The sequence below is a fragment of the Geotrypetes seraphini genome, chromosome 16 (assembly GCF_902459505.1).
Source record: "Geotrypetes seraphini chromosome 16, aGeoSer1.1, whole genome shotgun sequence".
Taxonomy (NCBI): Eukaryota; Metazoa; Chordata; class Amphibia; order Gymnophiona; family Dermophiidae; genus Geotrypetes; species Geotrypetes seraphini.
The window spans coordinates 49341659-49359037 of NC_047099.1; the positions used below are offsets into that span (position 1 = coordinate 49341659).

The 17379-nt window shown below is 44.7% G+C and overlaps 1 protein-coding gene across 1 annotated transcript in view; it reads right to left on the reverse strand.

Moving 5' to 3' along the window:
* Window positions 1-1748: 1748 nt before the first annotated feature.
* KRI1 (KRI1 homolog) overlaps window positions 1749-17379 on the reverse strand; it is a 29301-nt gene continuing 13670 nt past the window's right edge. Inside the window, exons 10-19 of the mRNA XM_033925507.1 lie at window positions 14122-14248; window positions 13503-13598; window positions 12708-12875; window positions 12404-12479; window positions 11330-11418; window positions 10630-10783; window positions 8110-8240; window positions 6453-6517; window positions 6222-6317; window positions 1749-3518 (exon numbers count right to left, since the gene is read on the reverse strand). Of these exons, the coding sequence (XP_033781398.1) occupies window positions 3029-3518; window positions 6222-6317; window positions 6453-6517; window positions 8110-8240; window positions 10630-10783; window positions 11330-11418; window positions 12404-12479; window positions 12708-12875; window positions 13503-13598; window positions 14122-14248 (1492 nt within the window). The 3' untranslated portion in view covers window positions 1749-3028. The remainder of the gene's footprint in view (window positions 3519-6221; window positions 6318-6452; window positions 6518-8109; window positions 8241-10629; window positions 10784-11329; window positions 11419-12403; window positions 12480-12707; window positions 12876-13502; window positions 13599-14121; window positions 14249-17379) is intronic.

The following is a 17379-nucleotide window of genomic DNA, read 5'->3' on the forward strand; positions in this document are numbered from 1 at the left end:
AAAGTGGTTTAAAAGAAAACTAGTTAAATAAAGGACAACCCCAAAGGAAGGTTACTGAATAGTACATCAGTAATTTCCACATTAACTTGAGGTCAGAAGGACATCTCAATAATGGCTATTGGACTTCTCTTTTATGAAATTAGCCAAATCTTTTTTTAAAACCTGCTAAGCTAACTGCTTTCACTACCTTCTCCAGCAACAAATTCCAGAGTCTAATTACCCGTTGGGTTTGTTTCAATCTACTACTTAGTAGCTTCATGGAATGCTCCCTAGTCCTAGTATTTTTGAAAAGAGTAAACAAGCAATTCACATCTACTCATCTAATTTAAGGCTTGGCTTTATATTCCGAGTCATCATTCTTTTTTTTTCCCATTATTTTTTATTTTCAAATTTTACATAAAGTGTACAAAATATTAAAATACAATTGATAAATACATAGTATCACTTTTATATCTAATACATTATATATCTAAATTTGATTTTCCCCCTCACCTTCCCTACACGTTTGCAAAAATTAGACAGTTAAAGTCCAATAAATGCTGGCACTGTAATCTAGAACCAGGGACATTAGATCATTTATTGTATCATTGTCCCTATATTAAAACTTTTTGGAATTCAATTTGGCCACAAATTAATAAATTGATGGAAAATCATATTGCAATATCATATGATACAATATTATTTGGAATGATGATGAGAAAAAAAAGTCAAATTTCACCGAGTCATCATTCTAAGAAAGCTCGACTCGGTTTACAGTAGTTAACTTAACAAATAGAAAGATGGAACGAGCTCTTGCTACGCAGAAAGGGACTTACAATAAGTTTATAAAGATCTGGGGGCCAATGGAAAAATATTGTAATGAGTAGACTTCACTTTTTATGGGAGATTATATTTTACGTATTGGGGGGTGGGGGTGGTATATTTTCCATTGAGAGTTTGTTTTTATTTCTTTAGGTAGGGTGGGAGGGAGGGGATTAATATTTTTATTTAGATGATTTGGAAAGATGTTTAAGTGTTGTATTGAAAGTATAATGATTGTATTTCTGTACACTTATTGTCTGTTTGAAAATGATTCATGAATTTTAATTTCAGTAGGGTGGGGGTGGGGATATTCTTTTGTTCTTGATAATATGATTAAGATTTTCAAGTGTTACATTGAAATTTAATGGATATATTATTGCACACTTATTTATGATTTAAAATGAATAAAGAATTTATAAACAAATAGAAACCGTAAGGAATAATGGCGAAATTTCAAAAAAGTTAATAGGCCTCTATCATATCTCCCCTGAGCCCTCTCTTCTCCCTATAAGGATTGTCCAGATGCCAATGTTCCCTCTAAGCTGCACACCTTTTAACAGGACCAACACCTCCCTCACTTGCCACTTTCCCAAAGTAGCAGCATAAGAACATAAGCAATGCCTCCGCTGGGTCACACCCGAGGTCCATCGTGCCCAGCAGTCCGCAGTAATCCTCTATCTATACCCCTCTATCCCCTTTTCCAGCAGGAAATTGTCCAATTCCCTCTTGAACCCCAGTACCGTACTCTGCCCTATTACGCTCTCTGGAAGCGCATTCCAGGTGTCCACCACACGTTGGGTAAAGAACTTCCTAGCATTTGTTTTGAATCTGTCCCCTATGAACTTTTCCGAACGCCCTCTTGTTCTTTTATTGTTCGAAAGTTTGAAGAATCTCCCTCTCTACTCTCTCTATGCCCTTCATGATCTTGTAAGTCTCTATCATATCTCCTCTTCTCCAGGGAAAAGAGTCCCAGTTTTCCCAATCTCTCAGCGTATGAAAGGTTTTCCAAACCTTTTATCAGACGGGGCAAACTGAAACAGACTACCTGTGGGACCTTCCCATACATACCCACATCTGCTGGCCTGCCTTCTCCAATGTCACTTCTTTTTCCGGGGCAGAGCCGGGCAGCAGTGGATATGTATAAGAAGGCCCTGCAGCTGGTTTGCTTCAGTTTGCAGAAACATCAGCGGTTGGGTTGCTTGGGAGCAGACACTGGTGGATGTGGGGTGTGGAAAGAGAGGGATCAGATTCTGGTGGAGGTGGGGTGGGGTGGGTGGGAGAGAGAGGAGACTGGTGGAAGTGGGTTGGGAAGAAAGAGAGGGAATAGAAGTTTGTGGAAGTGGTTTGGGGTCAGGGGCAGATTTTGTATAGAAGTGGTACAAGACAGATTCTGAATAGAACGGGAGAAAGAGGGCAGATGTGGGGTGGGGAACAGAGAGGACAGAGTTGATGGAACAAGGTTAAGTGAAAGGAAAAATACTAGATGGAAGGTGAGGAGAAGAAAGGGGGCAGATGTATGGAAGGGGAGAGATACAAAGAGAAATATTGATGGGAGAGATGGAAAAAGGAAGAGGGCATAAGCTGTAGAGAAAAAGGAAGATTGAAGCCTGGTTGGAAGAGGGTAGAGAGAGGAGGGAGATGATGAAAGGGGGAGGGGGCAGACTGTATGGAAGGAGGGAAATAATGATAGAAGGGGAGAGAGTGGGGAGATGCTGGATGGAAAAGGAGGAGAGAGGAGGCAGATGCTATATAGAAGGGGGCAGATGCTGGATGGAAGAGGGGAGAGAAATGAGCAGATATTTGGGGGAGACAGAAAGGAGGGAGAGAAAGAGGGCAGTGTTCGTGAAAGACTGGGAATAAGGGGAAGTAAAATAGGAGAACCAGGGTGAATGAAAGAGATGGGAAAACCGCCAGTAGACCATAAAGAGGGAATTTGAAGACTAGATAGTAAGAATGAGTTAAATCTGGACATAGAGGTAGAAAAATAAATTGAAGAAAGCTGAAAGGAAAAGGAGAGAAAAATCATGGCAAGAGACGACCCAAATCCATTTGCTGGACAAAAGACAAAGAAGGGCGAACACAGTCCAGGAACCCCGAGTAATGTGGCAACCAGGCTCTGTTTTGCTCCATGTCCCTCCTTCTCCTCCTCCTCACTCTCCCCAGTCTCCGTACAGTTGATGGAGGCGTGCCAGGACACGTTCCAGCTGTAAATGTGCCTCTGACGCCTTCAGTCCTTCTTCGAGGACTGTGATCGGTCCTTCAGTTTCTGCTTCTTTCTCTTCTCGGTCAGTAACTGCCGGAAGCGGAGTCTCTTGGGGTTTAGGCCATACGCTCGCAGCCTCTGCCCACTGAATTCACAGCTTCCCACTTTGACTTTGGTGCCCAGGTGTGACCTCTTTTGCCACTTCCTGCTCTTCTTTGCCAACTGTAGAGCCTGGCCCAGGGCCGTGGTGGAGGTGCCTGTCTGAGTGAGTCCTTGCTGCTCCATCTCAGGCTGCCGCTGCTTCTGCTTTTTCGAGGGTCTTCCCTCCTCAGAGGTCTCTACTGCTGCCACCACCGAGCTGCTGCATGACTTCAGTACTGAGGTGTCTTTCTCCCGTTCTCTCTTCCCTTTCTGCAGCAAAGACTCCTCGCCAACCTCCAGCTCCTGCTGTTTCTTTATTTTCTCTTGTTTCTTTCTCCTAGACTTGGATTTGCTCTGCTGTTGCTCCTCTTTGCTGCAAAGAAAAAAAAAAGGGTCAACAGGGAAGATTATATCAAACCAAAAAAAGACAACTTACCACAACAGACCTCCTGTCTCCTTTCGAAAAAAAAACAAAACAACACCCCCCCCCCCAACAAATATCACATTTGATTATTGTGATTTTCATGTCCGAGTAAGTGGAACCAATGTTTCAGCCGTCATGCTGTGGATTTCTTCAGGGTGTGCTGTGAGGTCTACAGCTTGTGGGGTTCTCAAACTTGACTGGTTGGGGTTTGCTGTTCAAATTAGAGAATGACACGGTGAAGAAAACCCGCGGGGGGCCGCAGTTTACCCGCAACTATGGAGACGCTAAAGCTTGAGTCGCCGCAGGCACGGAGACAAAACTTTTCACTGCCCATGGATCGGTGACAAGCCTCGTCCCCACAATCGAAAACACCCCTTCACTGCTTACCGCTTTTTACCGTGTCATCGACTCATTGTGGGTGGCCCTTCTAAGTTCCAGCGGCCATGCTGTCCTCGTCGATGCTGTGCCGTCTTTGTGTTCACTTCTGCCTTTGCCTTGACTCCTCCCCCTAAATTGGGTCTTCTCCCTTGTCTTCCACCCAAGCTATGACCCAATTGCTACTGCTGCACACATTTTAAAACCCATGTAGTGGGCGCTGTGCTGCAGTAGCGAATCACAGAGCTGCTGCCGCCGCCGCCTACTACAAGAGAATCATTGGCGTCGAGAGTGAGTCCTGAGTTGTGGAGCCCAGAGGAGCAGGATTGGAAAACGAGGTGTCGTCTGTACACTGCGGTTGAAGCGTTGGCGTCAAGAGTGAGTCCTGTTAATGTACTAGTTCCACCACTTGTACCTGTAGGCTATTTCAATCATTGTTATTTTCTTGATTCTTATATGACCAGTGTCCCCACACTTTCTTTCTGCTTGCCTGCCCATTGTTCCCTTGGGGGGGTGTTCTTTCTTTTCACCGGAGTCTGGTTGAGCTGATCGTGAGGGAATCCAAGATCAGCTGATCCAGCAAGACTTTGCGAAGCTGCAGGTTCAGCTGATCTTGGATTCCCTCACAATCAGCTCAAATAGACTCCGGAGCAAAGAAAGAACACCCCCCTCCAACCTAAATCCAACTCCCCTTTGTGATCTCGTGGTATCTCTTTTTTCTTCCTCTCCTTTCTTGCTCCCTGGAAACTTTGGAGCTAGAACTTGGCAAAAGTTCTAAGAGGTAAGGTGGGCCGTGTCCCCACACTTTCCTTCTGCTTGCCTGGGGGGGGGGGTGTTCTTTCTTTTCGCCGAAGTACGGTTGAGCTGATCGCGAGGGAATCCAAGATCAGCTGAGCCGTCAAGACTTTGCGACCTGTTTGAGGCTTATATGGATGCTGCGGGGATGGGGACGGGGACAGATTTTTTCCCCGTGTCATTCTCTAGTTCAAATCTGTTAACAGACCTTCCCACCTTCCTTAAAAACATGCCCACTTCAAACCCCAACCAATCAGGTTTGAGAACCCCCTTGTATAACAGACCTCACAGCACAACTCAGACGCAGAAAGGATCCAGGCAAGCACGCCACGGGAGCCCTAGAGAACAAATAGCACATTTCTAAATTATCCAGCATCTGAAAAAGTGAACCTGGGCTTCTGGAAAAGATACTTTAATCCTCTGTCGTACCTGGCAGGATCCCAAAGAGTAAATGGACTTATTTGCTGTACATTTTCTTCAACCGTGATTTTTATTTTTTTGAGGGGGTGGGGCTGGCTAGTTTCCCTGCTCTTTAATAGAAAATGCAGCTGCAGATCTACCAGACTGTTCTTTTACCTGATTCAGCACAGAATTAGAAGACATGGGAAGTTTAGACATCCCCCCAACCCCAGCTCGGTGTGTGCCCCTTGCAATGTGACTGCATCTTTTCAGCTGTTTACACACTGCGAGACCTCCACAGTAGAGAATGACATGGGGACTCATTTTCCCCCGTCCCCGCGGGAACTCATTTTCCCATCCCATCCTGGTGAGTTCTTTTCCTGTCCCTGCCCCATTTGTGCAAGCTCCGTCCTCATCTGCACAAGCCTCAAACCCTTTAAAATCCTAAGTGTTCGAGGCTTGTGGGGTTAAGGCAGAGCTTACGGGAATGGGACAGGGACAACAACATAACTCGAGGGAACAGGACAGGGAAATTGAGTTCCTGTGGGGACAAATTTGTCCCCATGTCATTCTCCACAGTCCTCAGATTCTCTAGAATCTAACCAACGCGAGCTCCCTCGGCCCATCTTATCCCTCTAGGCTGGGGGATCTCAACCCAGTCAGGTCTTCAGAATACCCCCAGTGCATATGCATGAGATAAATTTACATGCCCTGCCTCTACTGTGTGCATATTCACTGCAGATATGTTAAAATCCAGACCCCTAGCGGGTGCAGTAAATTTTTTTGTAAAATTTCAAGACCACCCCATGGGTATGAACATAAGAAGTTGCCTCCACTGGGTCAGACCGGAGGTCCATCTCGCCCAGCGGCCCGCTCCTGCGACGGCCCACCAGGTCCTTGACCTGTGAAGTGAATTCTTGACCTTTATAATCTACCTCGACTTCTATAACCTACCTCTGCTGCTATCTGTACCCCTCAATCCCTTTATCCTTTAGGTACCTATCCAAACCTTCCTTAAACCCCTTAACTGTGCTCTCGCCTACTATAACCTTCGGAAGAGCTTTGTGATGAATCCGTAAGTACCTCGCGGAGAGCGATTGCAGGATCTGTTCTTTCTTCCTGGGGTTTTGAGCTTTTTGCTTATAGGTTCGCTGGTCATTCCTTTCCTCCTGCTCTGACCTAAGATGAAAAGAAATGATAATGCCCTGAGGTAGTCTGGTAGACAGGCGTAAGGCGGTGAGAAGGATTTTTGGCACCGAGGGGAATACCACTGTGTGCTCCAGGGTTTCTCCATCCTCCCTCCCCCTCACTCACCTGTACATACAAGTTTTCTTCAAGGAACACCATCTGTTCAGTTCTTTGTCCTCTGCTGTCAGAATCTTAAGGAGAGAAAAATTCATGTTACAGTCCTAAGAGGGAGCATCGAAAGAAGGCAAAAGGCTGCTAATGAGCGACACAGGCCACAGGAAACCGCAGCAATGCCCCCCCCCCCCACAACACACACAATTTAAAATGGGTGATTTCCAGATTATCCACCACAGTGAAAGAACAGGGAGAAAAATGCAGGATAAGGATGAAAGAGGAGGGGGGGGGGGGAGAACAGCATTGAATGTGGGCTACTGGCTTAGATGGATCATTGGTTTGACCCAGTAAGACTATTCTTATTTTATTTAATTATTTATATTCCAGATATCCTACAATTCTATGCGGAATACAAATTATTCAGGTACTCAAGCACTTTTGCCTGTCTGTCCCAGCGGGCTCACACTCTATCTAAGGTACCTGGGGTAGTGCGGGATTTGAACCCACAACCCCAGGGTGGTGGGGCTGTAGCTCTAACCCAGGGGTAGGGAACTCTGGTCTTCGAGAGCCGTATTCCAGTCGGGTTTTCAGGATTTCCCCACTGAATATGCATTGAAAGCAGTGCATGCACATAGATCTCATGCATATTCAGTGGGGAAATCCTGAAAACCCGACTGGAATTTGGCTCTCGAGGACCGGAGTTCCCTACCCCTGCTCTAACCACTACTTGTTCTTATAACAAATCTGGCGGGCTCCTCCAATGCAGAAATCCCTTGAATGTCTACAACACGCCAAAACCTAAGGGAAAGCTCTGGCACATTGGCTCCATCAGTGATGTCATGAACCACTGGGCCCTCATCTCCACATCCCAGAGGGGGATGAGAGGGGATCAGTGATGTCATGAACCACTGGGCCCTCATCTCCACATCCCAGAGGGGGATGAGAGGGGATCAGTGATGTCATGAACCACTGGGCCCTCATCTCCACATCCCAGAGGGGGATGAGAGGGGATCAGTGATGTCATGAACCACTGGGCCCTCATCTCCACATCCCAGAGGGGGATGAGAGGGGATCAGTGATGTCATGAACCACTGGGCCCTCATCTCCACATCCCAGAGGGGGATAAGAGGGGATCAGTGATGTCATGAACCACTGGGCCCTCATCTCCACATCCCAGAGGGGGATAAGAGGGGATCAGTGATGTCATGAACCACTGGGCCCTCATCTCCACATCCCAGAGGGGGATGAGAGGGGATCAGTGATGTCATGAACCACTGGGCCCTCATCTCCACATCCCAGAGGGGGATGAGAGGGGATCAGTGATGTCATGAACCACTGGGCCCTCATCTCCACATCCCAGAGGGGGATGAGAGGGGATCAGTGATGTCATGAACCACTGGGCCCTCATCTCCACATCCCAGAGGGGGATGAGAGGGGATCAGTGATGTCATGAACCACTGGGCCCTCATCTCCACATCCCAGAGGGGATCAGTGATGTCATGAACCACTGGGCCCTCATCTCCACATCCCAGAGGGGATCTCTAAATGTCAATAATCTTCCTAACAAGGAGCACGGCTGAATTATGGGGTCTAGCCTTGGAAGGGAATTCCAGGCTGAAGCAGTCTGATACAGTTGGGGGGGAGGGGGGAAGGAATTAAAAAGCTGTACCTCCTCTGTGGTGAGTCCAAAGTCACAAGGGAGCACCTGACGGTACTTGAATCGACAGGGAAGGTCGTCAATGATGTCCTCATAATCCAGACGGTAATATTCATCTAAGTATGCTTCAAATGTTTTATCCTCTAACAAAAATGCAAAAACCCAAAAATATTTCTGGAAGAATATACAAATCTCCAAAGTGACCAGAAAAAAATGGATAAAAAAAACTCATCTAAACAGAAGGTGAAACCATTTATACTGCTGCATGTTTAGATGAGTTTTTTTTAATCCAAGGGCATCTCATTAACAAAAAAAATGATTGAATTTATTTATGGATTTATTCCGTTTTCTATACTGCTCTCCCAGAGGAGCTCAAAACAGTTGACATGAATTTATTCAGATACTCAAGCATTTTTCTCCATCTGTCCCATCAGGCTCATAATCTATCTAATGTACCTAAGGCAACAGGGGATCAGGTAACCCGCCCAGGGTTACAAAGAGCACCATGGGTTCAAACCCACAATCTTATTTGTAGCTATTTATTTCTGGTCACTTTGGAGATTATTCTCTAACAAGACAGACAAGTAATGAGAAAGGAGATGAGTGGGTGAGCAATCCATGGGGTTGGTTTGGATAATTTCCTAAAAGAGAAATCGAAAGGCCATTATTGAGATGGCTTGGGGAAATCCACCGCTTATTCCTAGAATAAGCAGCAGAAAATCTGTTTTACTACTTGGGATCTAGCTAGGTTCCTGAGACCTGGGTTGGCCACTATTGGAAACAGGATACTGGGTTTGATGGATCTTCGGTCTGACCCAGTACGTCAACTCTTATGTGACATCACTGCTGAGGATGGCTCTTAGGCATTGGTGGAATGAGGCATTATGACATCACAGGTTCCTGAGACCTGGGTTGGCCACTATTGGAAACAGGATACTGGGCTTGATGGATCTTCGGTCTGACCCAGTACGTCAACTCTTATGTGACATCACTGCTGAGGTTGGCTCTTAGGCATTGGTGGAATGAGGCATTATGACATCACAGTCTCAGCTCTGGAATGTTGCTACTCTTTGGGTTTCTGCCAGGGACTTGGGACCTGGGTTGGCCACTGTTGGAAACTGGATACTGGGCTTGATGGACCTTCGGTCTGACCCAGTACGTCAACACTTATGTGACATCACTGCTTAGGTTGGCTCTTAGGCATTGGTGGAATGAGGCATTATGACATCACAGGTTCTTGGGACCTGGGTTGGCCACTGTTGGAAACTGGATACTGGGCTTGATGGACCTCTTATGTTCTTATTAGCAACAACTTCACTCGTGTCTGGGCCAAGGCATCCCTAGAGCACTGTTTCTCAGTTTGCTCCTGGAGTCCCCCCTTGCCAGTCAGGTTTTCAGGATATCCACAATGAATATGCATGAAAGAAATTTGCATATAATGGAGGCAGTGTATGCAAATCAAGTTTATGCATATTCATTGGGGATATCCTGTAAACCTGATGGGCAAGGGAAGACTCCAGGACTGAGTTGATAAACACTGACCTAGAGGATCATGTGGAAAAACTCAAGTAATTGTACCTCCTGTTTAATTCAGGAACGTCTCACGGATTACCCAACAGGTCGATATAACGAGCGAACGCTCTCATCATGGAACTGAACAGCTATGGCTGCTCATTGAAAGAATTAAAACAATTGTTAAAGCATCATTTATTTTGTAAGATGAAATGTGATGGTCGATGGAAGAATTGCTCGCCTAGTCACTAGAGGATTTTTTCTGCGAATCCACCAAACTACACGCTTTCTACATAGCACTGAGGGATTCATCCTTCCACTTGGAGACTCTTGACAAGGCAGGATTACCGTAACACTGCCAGTGTCGAGTTTGTACAACCCTCATCGTGCTGTTGACAATTTTGATGTTTTTTAATATTACATTACATTCGTGATTTCTATTCCACCATTACCTTGCGGTTTTTAATTGTAATCCACCTTGTTTCAAAGCGGAATATAAATAGTGAATTATAAACTATAATAGGTCCACCAGTTGATTTACAGGGTTTGCCCACCCACGCTGCTCCTTGTGACTCTGGGCCAGTCACTTAATTCTCCACTGCCCCAGGTACATTAGACAGATTGTGATCCCACCAGGACAGATAGGGAAAATGCTTGAAGTACTTGTATGCGAACCGCTTTGAGTGTGGCTGTAAAACTACAAAAAGGCAGTATACAAGTCCCAATCCCTTTCCTTTCTTCCCCCTCCCCCCTCCCCCAGGATACAGATTTGGTGCAGGCTAGACTTCTGGTCAGTGGCTGGCCAAACAAGTTACACACTGTCAACAAAAAGCAGGATGTTGGTTAAACTCAAACCCAGGGGATCGGGACACATTTAGCCAGTCAAGTTTTGTATGGTAATTTCTCTCATGCATATTCACTGTGGGTATCCTGAAAACCTGACTGGGCTGAGATCTCCTACCCAAGGCATTTCTGATCTCAGGGGTGAGGGAGGAAAAGGCTAAGGGCTGCATCTCTTACCGGGGTCAAAAACCGGTTTCTGTTTGGCAACCGCCTCTGCAAACTTGGATTTCCGTGGCTTCTTTCCCGCGGCTGTGACGTCCCGCTGCAGCTTCTTCCGTTGCTTCTTCCTCGAGACCTGTGGCTTCAGGCTGGGGTCATAGTCTGCGTCCATCTGTCCGAGAGAAACTAGGATGAGTGGGGGGGGGGGGTCAAAACTGGCAGAAGGCCAGAAAATCAGGGGAGGGAAGTTTCATGGCGACTCCAGGAAGTACTTCTTCACCGAAAGAGTGGTGGATCATTGGAACAGACTCCCACTCCAGGTGATAAAGGCCAGCAGCATGACGGATTTTAAGAAAAAATGGGATACTCTTGTGGGATCTTTAAGGGAGTAAATTCAGGGGGGGGATACTTGGAATGGGCAGACTTGGTGGGCTATAGCCCTTTTCTGCCACTTTTTTCTATGTTTCTAAGGCTGAAATGCAAACAGTTTACAGGGGACATGCAAACTATGTTTCAAAGCGCTTAACCTCTACTAATTACGTAGCTATAGAGAATCCAGAAATGGGAAAACCAAAGATGCTGACACATTATAGACAAGAACAGCATGAGGCGTCCAGTGTCCAGGTAAGCAACAAAGGCCTGAGTCTCTAAATGTAGCCCTGGACTTAAGACTCTTGTTTGTGATCTGTATTTTTACATGACCCACACCAGAACGTACCACAAACTCCGGATCCTCACAGTGTGGTTCATAAGCTGCCTCCGAGTCCTCCATTTTGTTTCCTGTCCAGTTATCCCAATTCCAATCACCTGGTTTCAAAAGGGAAAAAAAAAAGATTTCAGAGTGACATTCCATTATTAAAAGAGTAATGAAACAAGATACAAGAGGGCATCACCTGAAGATCCCCCACTCACCCCAATTTCAGTCTTGCACCAGTTTCTCGCATTGTGGGTTGGGGGATACAAGGGTATAAGACAGGTGAAGGACACAGAATGCAGAATCAGTGGAGAGCATACGGGGAGAAGGGGTGCAGCAGGAAAGACAGATATAGAGATGTGGGGGAGGGGGAGTAAAGATTAAGCTCTAGAATCCGTTCCTGAAGGAAAAGCAGTAGAGTTTCAAAAAATGATTTGGACAAGTTCCTGGAGGAAAAATCAATAAACTGCTATTAGGTACACCGGGGGAGAGGGGAATAAATATCAGTGTAGTGGGGTTAAAAAAATATTTGGACAAGTTTCAGGAAGAAAAAGTTGGGAGCCATTAACATCTTTTTGTCATGATTAAATGCCATTTTTCTATTAATTATATACCACTTAGTGTTGGGTGGGGGCAGGGTTTCAATTGTAGGGTTTATGATCTTATAATGAATAATGGGATTAGAGGGAGGGTTGCATTTATATTTATAGGATACAATGATAAGATGTTCAAGTGGTCTAATTAATAGTGTTTATTATGAATTTTTCTACACTTGATGAAAGTTTAAAAATGAATAAAGAATTTAAAAAAAAAAGGAAGAAAAAGTTCATAAACCATTATTAAGGTAATCTGTAGGGGGGTATTAGAAATACAGGGTTTGAAAAATGATTTGGAAAGGTCCTTTTGGGGATCCTGCCAGGTGTTCATGACCAGAATTAGTTAATGATGAAGGCATTGACCCATTACAGCAATTCTTATGCTCTTAGAAATATTCTGAGAGTAGAGAACCAGCCTTTGGGACTGAATTTTAATTAAAATGACCCTACAACCCCCCCTCCCCCCCTACTTTCTGCATCGCAATGCATGGAGGACTCTTACCTTCAAACTCTTCCTCATCTTCAAACTGAGGCTTCTCCTCCTCACCTGTCCCGTAATATTCATCACCAAAGACTTTCTGCACAAAGACGACAACAGATTAATTGCAGGCAGAGGAGAGGATGACATAAGGCCCTGTTCAGTACAGGAAAGCTATTGCACCGAAGCGCTGTGTAATGGTGTAAGAGGGTCTCGCAATTCACAAGGGATGCTACGTGTCACCCACCAACCAGGAAGTACAAATTTAACAAGATTAATAAGCATGGAATCAAGTGGATGTGCCCCCAAGCTGCTCCCAAATGCTGACCTGCATCAATTCATCATGTTTGATGGGATCAAAGTCCTCATTTAGATCTTGCTCCCCGAAGGTTAGCATCTCACCGCTGCCACCAGTGAGTTTCTGCAGCCGCTCCACAATAGCCCTGGCTTTCAGATTCTTCAGCTGCTTCAGCTCCTCCTGCTTTTTATCCTTCTCCTACAGGTCCAGGAGACATTTGAGTGGGGGAAGAAGGAAAGCAAATGAGTGGCTGCAGATCCTACCCTCCCTGCTCCATGGGTCAGGACTCCGGCACCAGTTTCCACTGCAAAAACCCACCCAGGAGCTGCAGCCAACTCCCAAGTAGGGATGAGTCTCCTTCACTAAGGGCTGCAGTTAAAAAAGTCCTCTCTACTTGGGTGATCTGGTCATAAAACCATTTTCTGGAAAAATCTGTAATTTCCACCTCCTCCCCAGCAGGATTCTAGTTCTGCAGGGAAAAGAATGACCTCTGTTTTTACAAATCTGTTATGATGTAACAGGAACCTTCTGTGATGTCATCTGGCACAAGTCAAGGTAATCAGGGGACTGAACTTCCTAATATATTCGTTGGATAAGATCAGCTCCCTCCTCCTCCCCCCCACCCCACCCCCCACCAAATAACATTACTCCAGTGACATTTTGGTAAATTCTTTTTCAAAAAGAAAAGACTTCACACGAGACTTGCCAAAAAAGAGATGCAATCCATCTAGCCCCAAATCCACCAGTGTCTTCAGCCTCTGGGTGCCTTGATGTGCCTGTGGAAGAGACAGCTGAAAATGTTCATCTCAAAAACTCATGCCTTACCCTTATCTTTCTCTCTCTAATCTCCTCGCGCTTCCGTTTTCGTCGCTCATCCTTCCTCCGCACTGATTGGGAGATGGTTCTAGGGAAAGTCTTGATCTAGGGGGATAAAACACACACATTTAACTCCCTTCTGCTGCCGGATCTGTGCAGAGAAGTAAAGCATATGCACCCCCAACACACAGTAAGAGCTCCACAGCTGTGTGGGCACCCAATCTCTCCATCCCTCCCTCCCCTGCTTTCAGCTCACAAGTTCTGGTCATCGGGAACAGAGCTGGCGCCATCCCTCCCTCCCCACCCCACCTTTCATTGCCAAGCTGGAACAAGACTAACTGATGAAAGGAAGGGAAATTCTGGCCAGAATCATGTTTGCTGGGATCATTAATTTTGAGCACTTAAACCCCTATTTCTCCCCCCCAAAAAAAAAACTACTACCAAATCAGTGCAACCGAAGAAGTATTCTTTTCTGAATTACTCACTCTTTATCTACCCTAATCATTCCTCCAGTCACCCCTTCCTTCGTCCCCATCCCATCCTTCCCCTCTTGCCCCCGGCTCACCCTCTCTTCCCTCAATCTACTGCATCTCCCAGCTCTATCCCCATCTCCCCTTCCCCCCCTCACCAGTTCTGAGCCAGGCTCCTCAAATCTGAAGTTGTACTTGCGCTCGAAGTCCTCCTGTTTCTTCAGGAATTCCTCCCCCTCATCTTCCGAGTCTTCTACCTCCACTATCTCATCGTAGCTAGGAATCCTACGGAAGAACGGATTAACTATTACTTCAGTCCCTGAACCAGGAACAGTGAGCATCCTTTTCTTAAAGCACTTGGCAAGCTCAACAGGAGACAAAAACTTAACAAGTTTCAAGTTTAATAAAAATTTTGATCAAATCGCAATAAAAAAAAAAAATTCAAAGCGACGTATGATAAAATATGGGGAAGAGAGACAAAAAAATTGAGAACATAAACATGGATGAACGTGACTTATTAGATACGAAAGGGATGTGGGGAGAACTACAATTGTGATAGGAATATAGGACAGAACTTGAGGATAGGAAGAAAAATAATAAGCAGAGCCTCGTAGAAATCTTATCTGCTGAAAGCATCTTTATGCAGAAAGCTTTTTAGTGATCCTTTGGGTTTATCTAAGGATTTCTCTTCCCTCAATTGTTTTGGCAGTGAATTCCCTCCGGATATTAATGCATCTTAAGGATGGGACGGGCAGGAGGTTTTTGTCATCGGGGAGAGAGGGAAGGAGACAATTGCCTGAACCTTGAGCTGCCCTCTGAACCTGGTCAAATTTCAGCATCAAACTCCTCCATTTAACAAATTCAAAATAGAGGAGATAAATGTTACTCAACAGCGATGAGCAGGTTTTTCTTTTTAGCTGCTGGTGGCTTTATGCTCCAATGCCATGCCACATCCATTTTCTTGCTTTTAAAGGGGTACATTTTTTTTTTAACACACGCTAGCTATGCTTCATGGCGACACCAGGAAATATTTCTTCACCGAGAGAGTGGTTGATCCTTGGAACGAGCTCCCGGTGCAGGTGATCGAGGCAAAGAGCGTGCAAGAATTTAAGAGCAAATGGGATGCCCATGTGGGATCCCTTAGAGGGTTAAGCCAAGGGAACCTGTCACCAGGAGTGGGATCCCTAGGATAGTAGACTTGGGGGTGGGTCAGTAGAGTGGGCAGACCTGATGGGCTAGGGCCCTTATCTGCCGTCATCTTCTATGTTTCTATGTATGTAGCTGGTTAATGCCTCTATGCCCACTATCTGCCTCAGAACGTACCCTTTGGAAAATTTAAAAAAAGTTAACTCGGGTTAGCACGCACAAACAAGCAAAATACCACAAAATGCTCAGACGCATTTCTACGGTAGACTATTTGCACATGCGAACTTACAGCCTTTAGTTAAAAAAAATAAAAAATAGCCTCCCTCCCCCTGTGTGGGACGAATGAATGTTCGTGTCTATAGTGAGAATGGAAATATTAAAAAAGAATAATGTGGAAATCACTCGGGTCTATAAATAGCCAATCTCTGTTAACAGCAAGGCTTTAATTAGAGACAGAAAAAGTGGAGATTACCACACAGAAAAATATATTTTATTTTTATCAATAAAGCATATTTTTTCCACATTCATGCTCAGTTCTGGGGATTAATTCCCACTTTTTCTGTCTTGGGTTGTTTCTCGTGGGATTTTGTTTCCTTAGGTTTGGGGTTTTTTCTGTACAGACCTAGGGCTGTAATTAGAAGCATTCCGATCTGGAGGGAACTTGGATGCTCCATGTGTTGCTATTAAAAAGCCATTTCTAGATTAGGTTCCAGTTCCTGTTTCACGGCTCTACATTATGCTAAGCTGCGGCTTTATAAGGCTATACTACTTATTTCTATAGGGCTACTTGACATATATGTATATGTAGGCACTTCTCTCACGCCTGGGGCAATGGAGGGTGAAGTGACATTGCCAAGGTCACAAGAAGCTGGAGAGGGAATCGAACCCAGTTCTCCAGGATCTCAGTCAGCTGTATTAGACTCCTCCTGCACTAACACAATAATCCTGCTTAATTCTGTTAAACCTAATTGATTTGATTGTAATACTTAATATATTACTAAAACCCAGTTCTAAAACAACAATTATTATTATTCTACATATCTCTTCTCTCATTAAGCCTGTAAATCGCTGTTCATATTTATTGTTCAGTTATCTTACTGATTTGTCAACATCATTGAATCATTGTTGAAATTTTGGTATGGTACTGATTATACCCTCACATCCAAAGGACTTACCCCAAATATAATAATCACCTAATTAGAAATATAGAAACATGACGGCAGATAAAGGCCAAATGGCCCATCCGCAGCATCCACTATCTCCTCCCTAAGAGATCCCACGTGCCTATTCCAAGCTCTCTTGAATTCAGTCTCCATCTCCACCACTTCTTCCAGGAGACTGTTCCACACATCTACCACCCTTTCTGTAAAAACGTTATTTCCTCAGATTACTCCGGAGCCTATCCCCTCTTAACTTCATCCTATGCCCTCTCACTGCAGAGCTTCCTTTCAAATTAAAAAGACTCGACTCAGGCGCATTTACATTACGTAGGTATTTAAACGTTTCTATCAAATCTCCTCTCTCCCGCTTTTCCTCCAAAGTATACAGATTGAGATCTTTAAGTCTGTCTCCATACGCCTTATAACGAAGACCACCCACCATTTTAGTAGCCTTCCTCTGGACCGACTCCATCCTTTTTATACCTTTTTGAAGGTCTCCAGAATTGCACACAATATTCTAAATGAGGTCTCACCAAAGTCTTATACAAGGGCATCAATACCCTCGTTATCAAATCCACTCATTAACTATATAAAAGGCGTTCTGACTTTCTCTTACTATCCACGTTATAGGATTCATTCCACAATACAAAGGTTTGCAGTAAAAAGCCACGTTTTCAAAAGCTTACAAAACCCCAAGTAACTTATTCAATAACGGAATGCTTTTTCCGTGTTCCAGTCAATCTCACGTTATCCAGTGATGGTCAATGAAGCAACTTTTATGGTTTGTTTATTCATATCCCGCCCTTACCCAAAAGAACAATACAACTGAAATCACAAACAATCAAAACGAAACAGGCGACCACTTTCATCCTAAGTTCAAAAATCAAACTCCACATTTCATTTGACAGAAAAGAGGGCTTAAAATTCTGCAAATTCTGTCACTGACATATATATAAAGGGAGCTTATTCCATTCTCTTTGGCCAATACCTATTGGAGCATATTTACCCAATTTATCTGACAAAATACTCTGGGACATTCCACTTCAAAGCGTTAAACACCAAACACCGTAATAGTCAACCGATGCAAATTAACTGAGAAGAGGTATAACT